At 39.6% G+C, this 13,803-nt stretch overlaps 1 protein-coding gene across 6 annotated transcripts in view; it reads right to left on the bottom strand.

The window, feature by feature from the left end:
* The window catches only part of ppip5k1b (diphosphoinositol pentakisphosphate kinase 1b), a 49,649-nt gene extending 36,294 nt beyond the window's left edge, over positions 1-13,355 (bottom strand). For all 6 annotated transcript variants that reach the window (XM_062389493.1, XM_062389495.1, XM_062389496.1 and 3 more), the window contains exons 1-9: positions 13,101-13,355; positions 5,976-6,538; positions 5,482-5,677; positions 4,629-4,719; positions 3,886-3,971; positions 3,074-3,228; positions 2,738-2,839; positions 1,826-1,987; positions 1,085-1,206 (exon numbers count right to left, since the gene is read on the bottom strand). In XM_062389493.1, coding sequence (XP_062245477.1) covers positions 1,085-1,206; positions 1,826-1,987; positions 2,738-2,839; positions 3,074-3,228; positions 3,886-3,971; positions 4,629-4,719; positions 5,482-5,677; positions 5,976-6,152 — 1,091 coding nt within the window. In that variant the 5' untranslated portion in view covers positions 6,153-6,538; positions 13,101-13,355. The remainder of the gene's footprint in view (positions 1-1,084; positions 1,207-1,825; positions 1,988-2,737; positions 2,840-3,073; positions 3,229-3,885; positions 3,972-4,628; positions 4,720-5,481; positions 5,678-5,975; positions 6,539-13,100) is intronic.
* Between the last annotated feature and the right edge of the window lie 448 nt (positions 13,356-13,803).

Raw genomic sequence — 13,803 nt, 5'->3', positions numbered from 1 at the left:
TCACTTTCATTGCAACACCTTGATTCAAGGTCTAAATATGTGTCTCTTATTTCACCTGAAGGATGTTTTATGCAACCAACAAAAACCAGGGACATTGAGATTATAAAAAAATCGACTGCAGTGTAGATCATAAAAAAACACATTATATGAATTTAAACGCTAACACTTTGATATTATTGGTGCTTGTTTTGTGCCCTAAAGAAACTAATGAAGACTTGCTGCTTGGACATGAGCATTGGATCTTAAGGGATTATGCTCATGCTATTATCATTACTGGAGGGAAAGCTTCCTTTATATTTGTTACATTTTTAAGTCTTCAGTTATGCAGTTTCAGCTTCGAAGGTAATGAATCAGAAACAAACTACGATGTAAAGCTGACAACAGCATCCTCGGAGCTGTCAAGGTCTGTGGATAAACTACAACATGACAGCTTCAAGGCAGCACTTGCCACACAGACGCAGCAAGACGATGCTTCGAAGACAGTCAGCAACATCAGAAACAAAAAGAGCCTTCTTCTTCATTACATGATCTACAATGATGCATATCGTTCTTGCAATAAAGTGTGATGGTAAATGCAATTACGAAGTTCTCCTTCAAATGTCCTGCGATCTAAAGACCTAGTAGAAAAGTTAAGCAGTTTTCAGACGTGAACCCGCACAATTGGGTCATTCTACGCTTAGTTCACAACAAAACAGAAATCTCTGCAGTCCTCAAGTGATGGGTGATGCAGTAGGCAGAGGCAGGAGATCACAGGTGTTTGTTTACAGCATATCTACAACAGTGACGGCTCTTATCACCAAAGGCTCTCATTGACACCTTTGTCAGTGTCTTCTAAATGTATGGCGCCACTTTTTTTATAGTACGTTACTAATGTCATCACCATGCCCATTCATTCAGACATTCTATGCATATATTATTAGGAGGCTGGCTAGAGAAAGTCTGGAGCCTCTAATTCAGACAATTGCCTGAATTAGAGGCAGCCCCTCCAAGGAATGTCCAGAGATCCTCCAGAGTTCAGTGCATGTCTGAAAGCAGCTTTAGAGATCATTGTTTAGTAGTGTGTCTGTGAGCTTAAGTCACATACCCCAGGACTTTGGCACAGTCGTCGTAGTACTTCATGGAATTTTTGACGAAGCTGAAACCGTTAACATCACAGACGAAGGAGTGGCCATTGGCTCTGAGCAGATCAAATCCACAAACTGTTTGCTAAAGAAGAAAAAGAAGATTTGTTTAAGTTCATCATATGACATCTATAGGAAACACTTACAGTATGTTTTAATCAGACAGACGTAAAATGATTATAATACAAGAATATAAAACACATAACTATGAAAGAGCGCTCCATACAGTATGTACTTTTTTTTAAATTAGCTTGTGTATTTGATTCTCTGCTCTTTAAAGAACACATGATCATTTACTTGCAGAGGCATTGTTTTATTGCTAATAAACTATTTTTTCAGCAGTAACTGCAGCACTTTGTTTATGGAAGTAATTATTATCATATTTATATATTTTCACAGCAGCTAAATAAAACTGTAGCACACATTAGTTATTCTGTCACAGGTTTATATTTATCAGGCTTGTAATGGGTACAAATCGTATGGTCTTGTGCAGGTTGATGCATTGTTTGTGTTGGGTAAAAAGGGATTACTGAACATTAAAATGTTTTTTTCCCACCACTATTGGGGGTGGGAGGTACAAAAGGATGACCTTGAACTCGTAAATAATGTAGTTTCAAAAAAAAAAAAAGGCTGACCAACTCAAATATGGATCTTTTATCTTTGATCACTGTGCTGAACTTCGCTGCATGAAGACGCAGTTTTACCTTGAAAGCCAGGCAGACCTTGCGAGCCACCAGTTTCTCCATGGCAGTAAGCATGACGGGGTAGCGGATCTCCTTCCCCTCGCTGTCCCTCTCTACCTTTCCGTCCAGAGCAGGAGACTTTCGTGCCTCTGCGTGGGCGTAGTCTGGACCCACTGTGTAAACCTGAGATTTCCAGGACCAACACATAATAAGAACACATACAGAAGACACACAAACATGGCAACGTCGGTGAGCATATGATAACGGTTTCTATATTTCATTAAAACTGCTATAGGATCTGCACTGAACACCAAATATTCTCCTGAAATTATCCAAAGGGGCTGTACGTGAGGACATAAATGTCCGAGTCAGTTGCTACAGACAATCTCCTGAGTCTTTCCTGCCAGCCCTGTAGTAAAATGTTATTAAATGTCAGAATGAGCCCATCTCAGAATACAGCAAGAATAAGTCTGAAAAAAGTGTTTATGATGTTTCTAATACACGACAGACTAAAAAAAAAATGTGGAAGAATATGCATTTGCATCAGTTCAAAACTGTTCCCTGAGATCTTCTAACATGGGCTTGCTAAATATCCCAAAAACGAACTACAAAAAGTTTGGGAGAAGCAGCCTACTGTTGTTGGCATCAAAGGAGTAGGTAGTTTTGTGTTTTTTTTTATAAATCCTAAGGCTTGGTTTTATTGCTAAAATGTTTTTATTGATATCACTTATTTCATGTCTATGATATTATTGTAAAACACTTGGAACTGCATTTAATATATGAAAAGGTAAATGAAATGAAAAAAAGTTCTAAATAAATAAAATGCATTATTATTAAGTGCTGCCTCAGGCACTGCTCCTCATCTGAACACTTATTCTTATGTGAAAGGAAATAAAACAACTCCACCGATGGCCAAATGAACTTTGACCTTACCTTCACGTCTGTGCCATCTGTGGGCATGAACTCCTCATAGATGTAGGATCCAGTCTTACGTACGCAGCTCTCTGGTGAGTATACACTACTCCGACTCCCAATCTATATATCAAAGAGACATTTTAAATTATTAAATAATTTAAGTTTACATAATTTTCTTTTGCTTAAACAAAAAAAAGTGAGACATCAAATCAACATAAAGAGACAGCAAATATTTGTGTCCATGGATGGCTGAGTTTAAAAGTTGTGTGACCTGAAGCACCTTCCTGAACTCCTTCCTGAAAGTATTTGCCAATGACTGAACATCTTGTTGCCAATTTGCTCTGTGAGAGTTACCTTTCTGAAAAGTCTCTGGCTGCCTCCTCCAGCAGATGTTGGGTAATAGATGTAAACGTTGTGGTCTTCAGCACACACAGGTTTCTCCACAAAGGGTTTCGGGAACACCTCCCCATTCACTTCCACATGGTCCTCAGCCTCCACAAGGTTACACTCTGCATATGGACACATTTTGCTTGATAATTCTTAACAAACATTGATGGTACAGACAAGGAAAGTGCCCAAATAAGTTTTGATTTTGTACAATACAAAATCGTTAGGAATGTCTATGACCAAAAGAGACAGTGAATATTGTTTTTCTTCTTCATGTAAACGCGCAATCAAATCAAATCTTCCTGCTGAGCTGGGATTTGAATCACTTGGTGACTAGTTGCATTGCAATCACATTACAGTTTACGTAATCTCTATGAACAGATAGTCATTCATGTTGGATGTCCAACCCTCATTTAATCTGAACACAGACTAAGAAAGATGACTTTATGTCCAACAGGCAACAGGTCACAATGGCAGCAAAAACAAATAAATAAATAAAATTGTATCATTTAACTTTTCAATGTGAACTGTCTCAGTTCTGTTTCTATAGTTACACAAAAATAGTGATGAACTCAGTAACATCCAATTTGTCTTACATGGGTAACACTTTGTTAAATGAACTCGGGTTTCTGGCTCTTGGACTTAACACAAAAAATGATCAATATATTACTTGATTACTGCAGCTATGATTGCTAATATGCGTTTGTTGCTATAAAAACTGTGGGTTCATATTTTATTATTTAAATCAGATTATATTTTTTAAAAGAACTCTTGCACACCCTCAGGATTGTCGGGATCTCGGTTTAACACAGCGTAGCGAGGTAGGTCAATGCCCTCTTCTCTTAGGATCCGGTAAACTTCTCTCCTGACAGGGAATCAAACAACTGTTATTAATAACGTCATGTGTTTATTAAACATAGTGAGTCTACATGTTCAGATTTTAAAGGGATAGTTCACCAAAAAATGTAAATTGCCTCCTTAAGTGTTTTGTGGATCCCAATACTTCACCCATCCTTCTATCAACATAGTGGGGAGTAAATAATGAGTGAATTTTAATTTTTAAGTGTAAGGCATGTGGGTGTTTATAGAATTTGGGTGGTAAAGAAGGAAAGGGTTACACACTTATTAGTGAGCCAATGATAATTTTACACTTTGGTGGACAATACAGTTCTATTCTATTCTGATCAAACACAACTTATAAACCATTGACATGTTTAATGTTTTGGCTAAATTATGATTAAATCTGTGTGAAAGAATCAATAAGGTCATTCCCAGAGTTCAGTGAGCTTCTTTCGCAGGTCATTACTGAACTTTCAGAGGAGCTTGGAAAATATCTAAAGAGAAAACCTTAGGTGCTCTAACACGTTTGGTTTTAAATCACGCTCTGGGAATGACTGGGAATTACTACAAGGTCTCAGATTACATTCGGGCTGGAGTTATGTTTTCCCCTCTGTTAGTCATGGTTATGAGCCTGGCAGAGAATATCTGTGTGTGTCTATGAGTGTGTGTGTGTAAAGCTTACCTGTCCTGTATGAAATACTGCATATTGAGGTCATTGATGAGCAGTGGATTCCTGAGCTTGGCGTACTCCACAGCTTTGTCAAGAGGGAATCCTGAAAAATGCAGTAAAATTTATAAAGACCTTATACCTTAGTCCAGTATGTGTAACAATCCAAGCTCAACCAACAACTAAAATTGAGTGTGCTGAGGACATTATATCCCACAAGTGCAGCAACAATAGTACATTTATTTGAACAGGATTGCATCACCACTTGCAGTTTAAGTTACTTCAATATAATTAGCCAACCACTAGGGCTATTGAGAAATTATATCTTCAAGTTCCTTTAAAAACACATGTTCCACATGAACAAGTTCCTCTGCAACCTAAATAGAGCATAATACTTGAACCTTCATTGTAAATGTGTCTGAAGTGACATTTGTTAACAACAATACTTCTATTTAACTTATTGAACAGATTCATACAATGTTGCAGGAAATGACATTTAGTTTCAGTTCAAATCTGATTCCCATCTTCGTCTGACAACTAAGTGGTTACTGTAACAGGGAAGCATCACTTCCCTTTTGTTTCCACCAACATACAAATGAATTTGACAACAGAGGTTTGATAATACAAAGCAAAGAGTGTTGACTTATAATTTGATTGTTTCATTATAAGTGGATTTCTTATTTCAATAAAATAAGATGCATTTGCATAGTAGCAGAGTACAATTGAAAAGCTAGTTCTCAAACAAAGGTGTAACCCCAAAAATCTACAACCTCCACCACCTCCTTGGAGAGTTAAGATACCAGGACACATTTGCCTGCCCCCTGTCACCATTGTCATGACAAAGAAAGATATCCCTTAAAGATCTTACCTTTGGAGTGGAAGGAGATGAGGCAGTCGCAGAGGGGCCATTTCTCCACAGGTTCCTCCAGGATCACCTCCTCAGGAAAGATGACCATGTCGATGTAGTCAAACTTACAAAGGCGCTCCAGGATCTGAGTCATGGGCTTGGATTTGGACTTTTTCATCATGGCACAAATGCCGACCACAATCTGTCGCTCTGATGGCTGGTGGAGAGGACAGGGGGGGTGGGGACATGACATGAGGACCCAAAAAAGAGTCAAGATATAGATACAGATAAACATAACACAGAAACTTTCACCACTTATACTGCAAATGCAAAAAAAATAAAACTTACATTTGAATAGTTACAGTTAGTATCAGTTCTGATACTAATAATATCAGAACAAAGATCGATCTTAATACCGTAAAATAACTGAGGTACAAGTTACACCTCATTATACACCTGTTAGCTAGGAAACCTTTGACACAAGCTGCACACATGAATAAACACCTGCAACTTACCGACCCATCTTCATCATCCTCCATTTCTTCCTCTCGAAACATCTCGTTCCTCATGCCTGTCTCCACTTGACCCATGTCCTGCTCATCATCTTCACTGCCAACCACAAACAGAGGAGCGTTTCTGACACTCCGCCCTTCCCAAGCTCCTGGTGCTGGTCCGTCGCAGGGCTCAGACATCACAAACCCACGCCCAACATGGCTGCTCCAGGCGGCACCTCCTGGCACAGTGTCAGATAGTGATTATGTGCTGTAAAGGCAGAAGGAACCCAGTCAACTGTTCCACTATCACTGGATGACTGACACCCGAGAGCACCGTGATAACGTGAAGGGTCAGTTGGACTTTCTGACGCGGTTGATAAGAGCTATGTGCATTTACAGTACATGCTGAGGTAGAGAAGGAGTAGGGGATGTGCTAAGAGGTAGAAGAGGGAGGATGGATGGCACATTTGTTGAGGTAGACTGTCAATATCCTTTTGTCAGGACGGAGGAGCTAAGGCTATGATGTATGACATGTCCCAGTTTGGAAACGCCTCTTCAAATCAGCAAACTCCTTTTTTCTTGCCCTGCGAAGAAATGGTACAAAAAAACAGGTTTAGTAGCTTGATTTGAACTCGCATGCCCTGATCTACTAAAGGTTTGGGCGTGTATAAACGTGTGCAAACTTGATTTCACCTGCAAAAAAACATGCATGCTGATCTACTAACGGTGCGCACTGAGCAATACGTGCAGAACAACACGCGCTGTGCAATTAGTACGTTTGCCTTAATCGGGCATTTCTACCTTAATGCGCAAAATAATGGGTGGAGTAGATGCAAATACTTTAATTTAAGAGTAAGTGCAGGGTTTGTGACTGCATCTTCATTTAATAAGTTTGAAAGGTAGATGCTAATCAGCACAGCGCCATCTGTGGCTGCAACAATCAAAACTGAGCATTCACAGCCACTCATTTCAAAACGACTGCCTCAACCATGTTTGCACCTGTTATCACTTGCAATCATTTTTAGTAGATCACCCGCAAAACGCCCACCAACTAAACGTCTAATCTGTTAAAATGCAAATGCAATTTAGCACTCTTTATTTGGGCCCTTGGTAGATCAGGCCCACAGTGATAAGATGCATTTAAAGGGATGCCGAAAAATGAAAATGCACTCATTGTCCACTCACGACAATGCTGTTGGAGGGATGGGTGAATTGTTTGAGTCCACAAAACACTTTTGGAGTCTAGTTGTTTCTCCATCAAAATAGTGGTGAGTAGAGAATGAATGAATTTCCATTTTACTGTGAACTATCCCTTTTAAGTTTGAATGTTTACAAGTTAAACAACAGTTTTCAGTTGCACAGACATGAAACAGTTAAAGCTGTGTGAGCTAACTGGTACAAATATCTGGATGACCACAGTGCTGGTGAAGTGGTGCCTCATTAACCATGAGTGAAATAAATGTCAGGGTTTGTGACATGAGCCCCAAAATAAAAAGGTAAAACTTTAGTTTCTTGAGGAAACACGGGTATTAGCTTTTATCTATAAGTCTGATAGAAGATGCAAAGGTGAAGGATGTAGGTTTATATGTCACTTACAAATGCAGGACTGGACATTAAATGGGTTGTTAGTCTAAGGTTGCCACTACTCCAGGTAAGACCAGCCACACTTCTTTTTCACATGAATATCAATCCTCATCATCGGCAACTAAACCGCTTTATTATACATATCACCATCTTCTCCTCCTCGAGTTCGTTAGCCTGCTGCTGACTTAGCACATTTAAGTCTCGCAAGAGTCCATGCTGCTGGTTGTTGCAATGTGCAGCTGTACCAGAAGAGGAGCCAGTCTGTCTACCTATTGTGTCCTGAATGTTTATGAGAGAGGTTCACATTACTCTGGTTTGCTTTTCCACTTATGAAACATCCTTGAATGTCCTTTTTTTTAAACATAATCATTACATCATAGTGGGCTGCCCTCTGGGTTTAGCTTACAGTCAATTTATTTATTACCTTTATCTACAAACATATTGATAACCTTTGTGTCCATGTACAACAATGTTTTGTTGTTCTTTCACTGTCTTTAACCTCTCAGGTTTTCCAGTTCAGTCAGACAACTCATGTTCGATCATGTTATATATTTATTACAACAGATTTAGTGTTTGGCGTCTAGGCTCCAACTTAATCACTCCCCCATATCATTACACAGGAATGATGGGAGTGATGACCAAATACTAGTAACCCCCTGTTGGAGCCTACAGGTGGATGCTGGGGTGGTGGAGGGGCTGAAGCAACAGGTAGCAATACTGCAGCAGCAGTGTGAGCAAGAGGGTTGATGGGAAATGTCTCTCTGGTTAAATAGACCACCTGATAAGGTGGGTGTGTATTATAGATGGTTGTGGAGATTGAGGTATTTCACATGATGTATATGTCACATGATGTATGTAACATGATGTATGTAGTCACATGATTGGCGCAGCGCAGCTCGAGTTGCCTGCCAGAACTAGCTGGCCGGCATCGACCACATTTATAGCACACCATAAACAATTTATTGCTATGTGATACATCTGCTGTATTACTGTGTGAGCAGTGAAATATCATGCCTAAATAATGGACCTTTGAAATACAGCTACCACTTTCTAAAAAACTACAAACACTGTTCCTTGAATCAATTTGCCGAGCAGTGAAAAGATTACGCAACAGAACACTGTAAATAATCACACTCACCAAAGCAGTCGATAAAAATTGCTCCAAGGTGAGAACACTAAATGGTCAACTGAAGTGTGCTCAGATTTCACTATGTATTTGCAAACCTGGTGCTCTATTATAATGGGTGAGTTTGGCCGCTGCTTATCGGTTATCTGATACCACAAAATAAACAAACAAAGCTGTTATGTCATTCTCTTGTAACTGAGTCAAAGCCTAATAGTGATGCGTGAAATGTGGCCCGGCTACATGAGAAGCAACTTGCTACTGTAAACTAGTATGTCCTCAAACAGTAGACTCAGCCAGAGCTTGTTCATGAGTCCGTCATCAGTATCAACACCCCCTCCACAAAGTACTTCCACCACCACATACACACAACAGCTGACTGAAGGGCACAAGGCTCCAGAAACAGATGGCCAGATCATATCACCTTTCAAGGACGGCCCACAAGGCAACCGTGCTCTCAACGCCACCTTTGAACGACCGCAAGAACGTAGTCAAACTCACTTACACTCACACCCAGTGCAGATTATTTGATTGGCCCCATAAAACGTTGTGGCAACTAAAGAGCGGACGAGGCAATCTTGTACCTTTCTGCCAGGACATGCCCTTAACCAAAGCTCACACACGACCCAGATTAACCTTGGTACCCAGAAATAACTGTGCCCTCTGCTACGTTAGGGGCTGTGGCGGAGCCAGGCCACGGCTATTGGATGACAAATACAACTTATCATTACTAACCCCTGAGGCGATGACAGGCTGCATTGCCGGGGGCTGAAGAACACTTAAAAAAGATAAACTCGTGAATAAAAACACCTGTAGCTGCTGCGTAACTACGTAGACATGACCTTTACTCTGAAGACAGGATAGACCGACAACTTTGGGTTCTCTATCGTATTGAGACGATCTCTCGGTGTCATTCCCCGTACATATGGAATATGTATCTGGGTGGAGAGACAGTCTCTTCACGCAGTGAACAACGGTCACAGTGTAACCTACAGATCTTCAACAGAATTTAAAATGACTGAAGAGTCTGCTGCTTGTGAAGGATAAAGGGTTCAGCAAAATTGTTTCCATATAAATAATGTTAATAACTGTCATACATCTTAACAATGAAGGCTCAGTAACATTCACCGACTCAAAGTACTCCTATAATTAGATATTTCATATTGACATGGCTCTTATACAGCAGCATGTGGTACAATAGCATTACACACTAGTGCACTGAAACAAATTAATTGTAGATGTGCTGCAGATGCATATTGGTATAAATATATGTCCCAACATGTAGACGACAGAAACACTATAGATCCATTGTGGTTATTGAGAAGCTGTGTCGCAATGAAGTCCACTAGAAAGCGGTGACAGGTTAATTTTTCAACTGTTCAGAACAAACCTGAAAAATCCCTCATTGACTTATAATAGTCAATGATGCTGTATTCATTCCCACCACTCGCCGTTTTGTCTGTTCTTCTTGTATTTTTGGTGAGTGGGAACGATCTCCTGTGAGAAGTGTGTAACTGACTAATAGTCGCAGCTTGAATTTACACAATCAGGCCTGGCAAGATAAAGACTAATATCAAGCTGTAGATCAGTTAATACATTATTTTCAGTTCAGTGGGTGGGGGATCCTCATCAGGAATGTTGGGAATGATGGAATATATGAAAAACATAAGTATCCGCCATAATATTGTAGTCTGATTATTTAACTGCAAAATATCAGCGTTGGCCTTATACATATATATATTTCAATCTTCTCAAATTAAAATTCCACATTCCCAGTATTACTAATGTCTGTCTACAACATTTTATGTCAAAGTAATAAAATGAAAGCATGACTTTGACATTTTATGTCCATTATAGGTGAACATGAGCTGTGCCCAGGGCTGAGTAGTGATGTTGCATTTAGTGTATGTCACCAAATGTTGACTAATGTCATAAATTACTAAATTTCCCTATAACTGAGGACAATAGAAAGGAGAGAAACCAGCCATGAATTGATTGTGCGAGGCTTAAGTGTGTACCCTCCAGAAGAACACCCCCTGTTCACCATTAATAAATCAGCAGGCTGATTTGAGAATCTTCATCTGCAGTCCCTCATCCACGATGAGTCACCTCGCTCATCACAGCAGAGCCAGAGATCAATAACACAACACTAATAAAAAGCTTTTAACCTTTGAGACTGTTTGCCACAGGAGGCCTGCCTCACCTTAAGGAAGGGGGGAGTCAGTAATTAGATCCTTTTCACCATCACCCTTTACCTGATTAAATGCTAAATGAGACCCTAGACGACACGCAGTGTGAAAACGGCCAGTGTTTCTGTTATAGATTCACACTTTGTGGGAGGACTGAATAAGAAAATGGATAATAGCACAATGTGCTAGTGATAGAAATTCCACCAAGACGTTTTTATTATTTTGGTTCCTATCTGTTCTATTGGAATGAAGAGTTTGAGATGAAATCATTATCAAATTAATTTTGAGCAATAAAACTTAATTCAACAGTGAGCAAAGTTATTGAGGATGGACACAAACAGTAGCCACGACTATAAATGATCAGATAACACTCTGCTGATGTTATCAGGGTAGAACTGCCGGTGGGACAACAGCTACAGCTGGTTCTAAAAGATTATAGGTTTATTATGTACTGAGCACTCAAGCATTAGCTTTGTTTGCAAATACAACAGAGGCCATAATTAGCCTGGTGGTCGACCACAGGCCCACTACTTCTTCTCATTGATCAATGCAAACAGCTCTCCTTGTAGAAGATGAGACCACTGTAAGGTTAAAGAGATGGTTTATGGATTGTGTAATGTTACACAACTTTAATCACCTGACTCAGAGTGTCTAACATCTTTAATCAAGCACACAGCTTTCAGGGTTACAATTAATTTAAAAAGGGATAGTTCACTCAAAAATGAAAATCAATTAATTATCTACCCACCACTATGCGGATGGGGGGGTGGGTGAAATGTTTGGCTCCACAAAACACTTTTTAAGTTTCAGGGGTAAATATTGTTGCAATCAAATCCAATTTAATTGAAGTAACTGGGGACCACTTTTTCAGACGAAAAAAAACGAAATGTCTCCTTACTGCCCATGTGGCGTCATCCAAGTGTCAGTAAAACCTGACATTCAAATTTGACTCGAAATATCATATTTACACACATTTTTTTTTAGCCTTCTCGAGTCCAACACTTTGCCAACCCCTCCAGCATAGTGGTGAGCAGATAATGAATTTTCATTTTTGGGTGAACCATTCCTTGAATGGTTCCCTTTGGAAAGGCTAAGCTGCAGCAGCAGCAGATAATACCCAATCACAGCAGTAACAAAACAGAGGATAACCAGGTTAAAGTGGAATATAAATAAGGATACAACTTTGTTGAGTTTATATATGAATATAATGCAAAGGGAACAATTTCAGCACATGAATACTGTAATTGCACTTTTTGAAAGTTCAGCGAGAATAGATAATAGCAGTTTATGTATAAATTAACTAGAGTAGAACTCAGAAGAGTGCATGACTCCAACAAGGACCAACAGTCCCTTAAAATCACATTTAACTCCCCTAGATCAACATTTTTACTTGGATTCATACATTCACAAATATCAGATCAATCATTTACTCTGAACAATCAACGAAAGTGATGAAAAACACCTGTCTCATCATGTTACCAGCTGGATCCAACTGGCCTGTGTGCACTGACCACCTTGCTTTACGTTAGGTTTGTTACAATAAGTGCATTCAACTTCAACAAAAGTTGCATGTCACATTAAATTACATTGGTGATTGTTTGATTTTTTTTAATGTGATTATAATAATTTCATGAAATCATGCCATAGTAAATCATAGCATGTGATGTGTAGTCTGAAAATTAAATGATAATTCAACCATTGAACACTTTTTCACTTTCTTCCATTTTGTCTCTCATTTCAACTTTATTGTCTGTAGTTTTTGGTTGAGACTATCATTCCTCTTATTTTAGACAGAACAAATTACAACAACAGACGCTGAGCCTTTTGTCAGATCATCTCTGGTTAGGCTATCATTAATTTGTGTATTGATAAACTGTGATTAATGTTCCAGCTCTAATGAGTGTGAGATGTTGTTAGAAGTTGTAAGCTCTGGAATAAGGGGGCACAAATAATCTTACTCACAGCAGCTAAACACACCTTGACCTCCTGTTCTCTTGGGGACTAATACAAACAGAACAACCGCCTCAAATCACTGACACACGATGAATGAGTCACATGGAGGGTCTGGTAGGAACACACGGCTCCAGTAAGAAACACATAGACACATAGACACACACGCACACACGCACTAACACAGAGACACGCAGGTGAGTTAGAACACGTTAAAAGCTTCCAGACTCCAAAGCTGAGCCCCAGGACTCAGATCCACGCGGGGACGCGACAACATGTCCACAAATGAAGGAGACTTACCAGCGGAAAACAAAGTGAAGTCACTCAGCTGTTCACTTCCTGAGCTGGACCCTGCTCTGTAGAGAAGCTGCTGCTCGTTGCTGCACTTTGTTTTCTTCTTCTTGGGGTTGTGTGTAACAGTAAAGTTGTGATGCAACAGCTGAAGGTCATGTCCAAGTACTAGTAGTACTAGTAGTAGTACTAGTAGTAGTGGTAGTAGTAGTGGTGGTACTGCTACTGCTGCTGCTGCGGCTGCTGCTGCTACGGGTTCCTTCCTTTTCCTTTCTCTTCTACTCTTTTGTTGTTTTTTTCAAACACGTTTTTTTCACAGCCGTTACTGCCATCTAGCGGTCGAGATCGTGCATAGCAGGATAGATAGATATATAGATAGAGAGATAGATAGAAAGAAATACTAAAGGTTTATATGTTACAGGACCCCTCACATACAACCACACACTCATGTTTGAACTTCTATCTTAGTGAGGATAGAATTATATCAATGAAGTCAATGTATCATTGGCAAAATATTCTCCTCATGACAGCCTTGACACAGCTGACGCCATGTGGTGTTGTCCATTGGAGTAAGGAATATTATGTTCCTGTTATATCGCCTGTACGTTCTGTTTGTACAGACATTCGAAACAACTAAACCAAAACAAACAATGTGACGCACATACATTCTAATTTCAAGATTAAACACTAGGAAGGAAAAGATTATTATTAA

This window comes from Platichthys flesus, chromosome 6 (genome assembly GCF_949316205.1).
Source record: "Platichthys flesus chromosome 6, fPlaFle2.1, whole genome shotgun sequence".
Lineage (NCBI taxonomy): Eukaryota > Metazoa > Chordata > Actinopteri > Pleuronectiformes > Pleuronectidae > Platichthys > Platichthys flesus.
The sequence above is the reverse complement of the archived record's forward strand: the minus strand, read 5'-3'. Positions and strand labels throughout refer to the sequence as shown.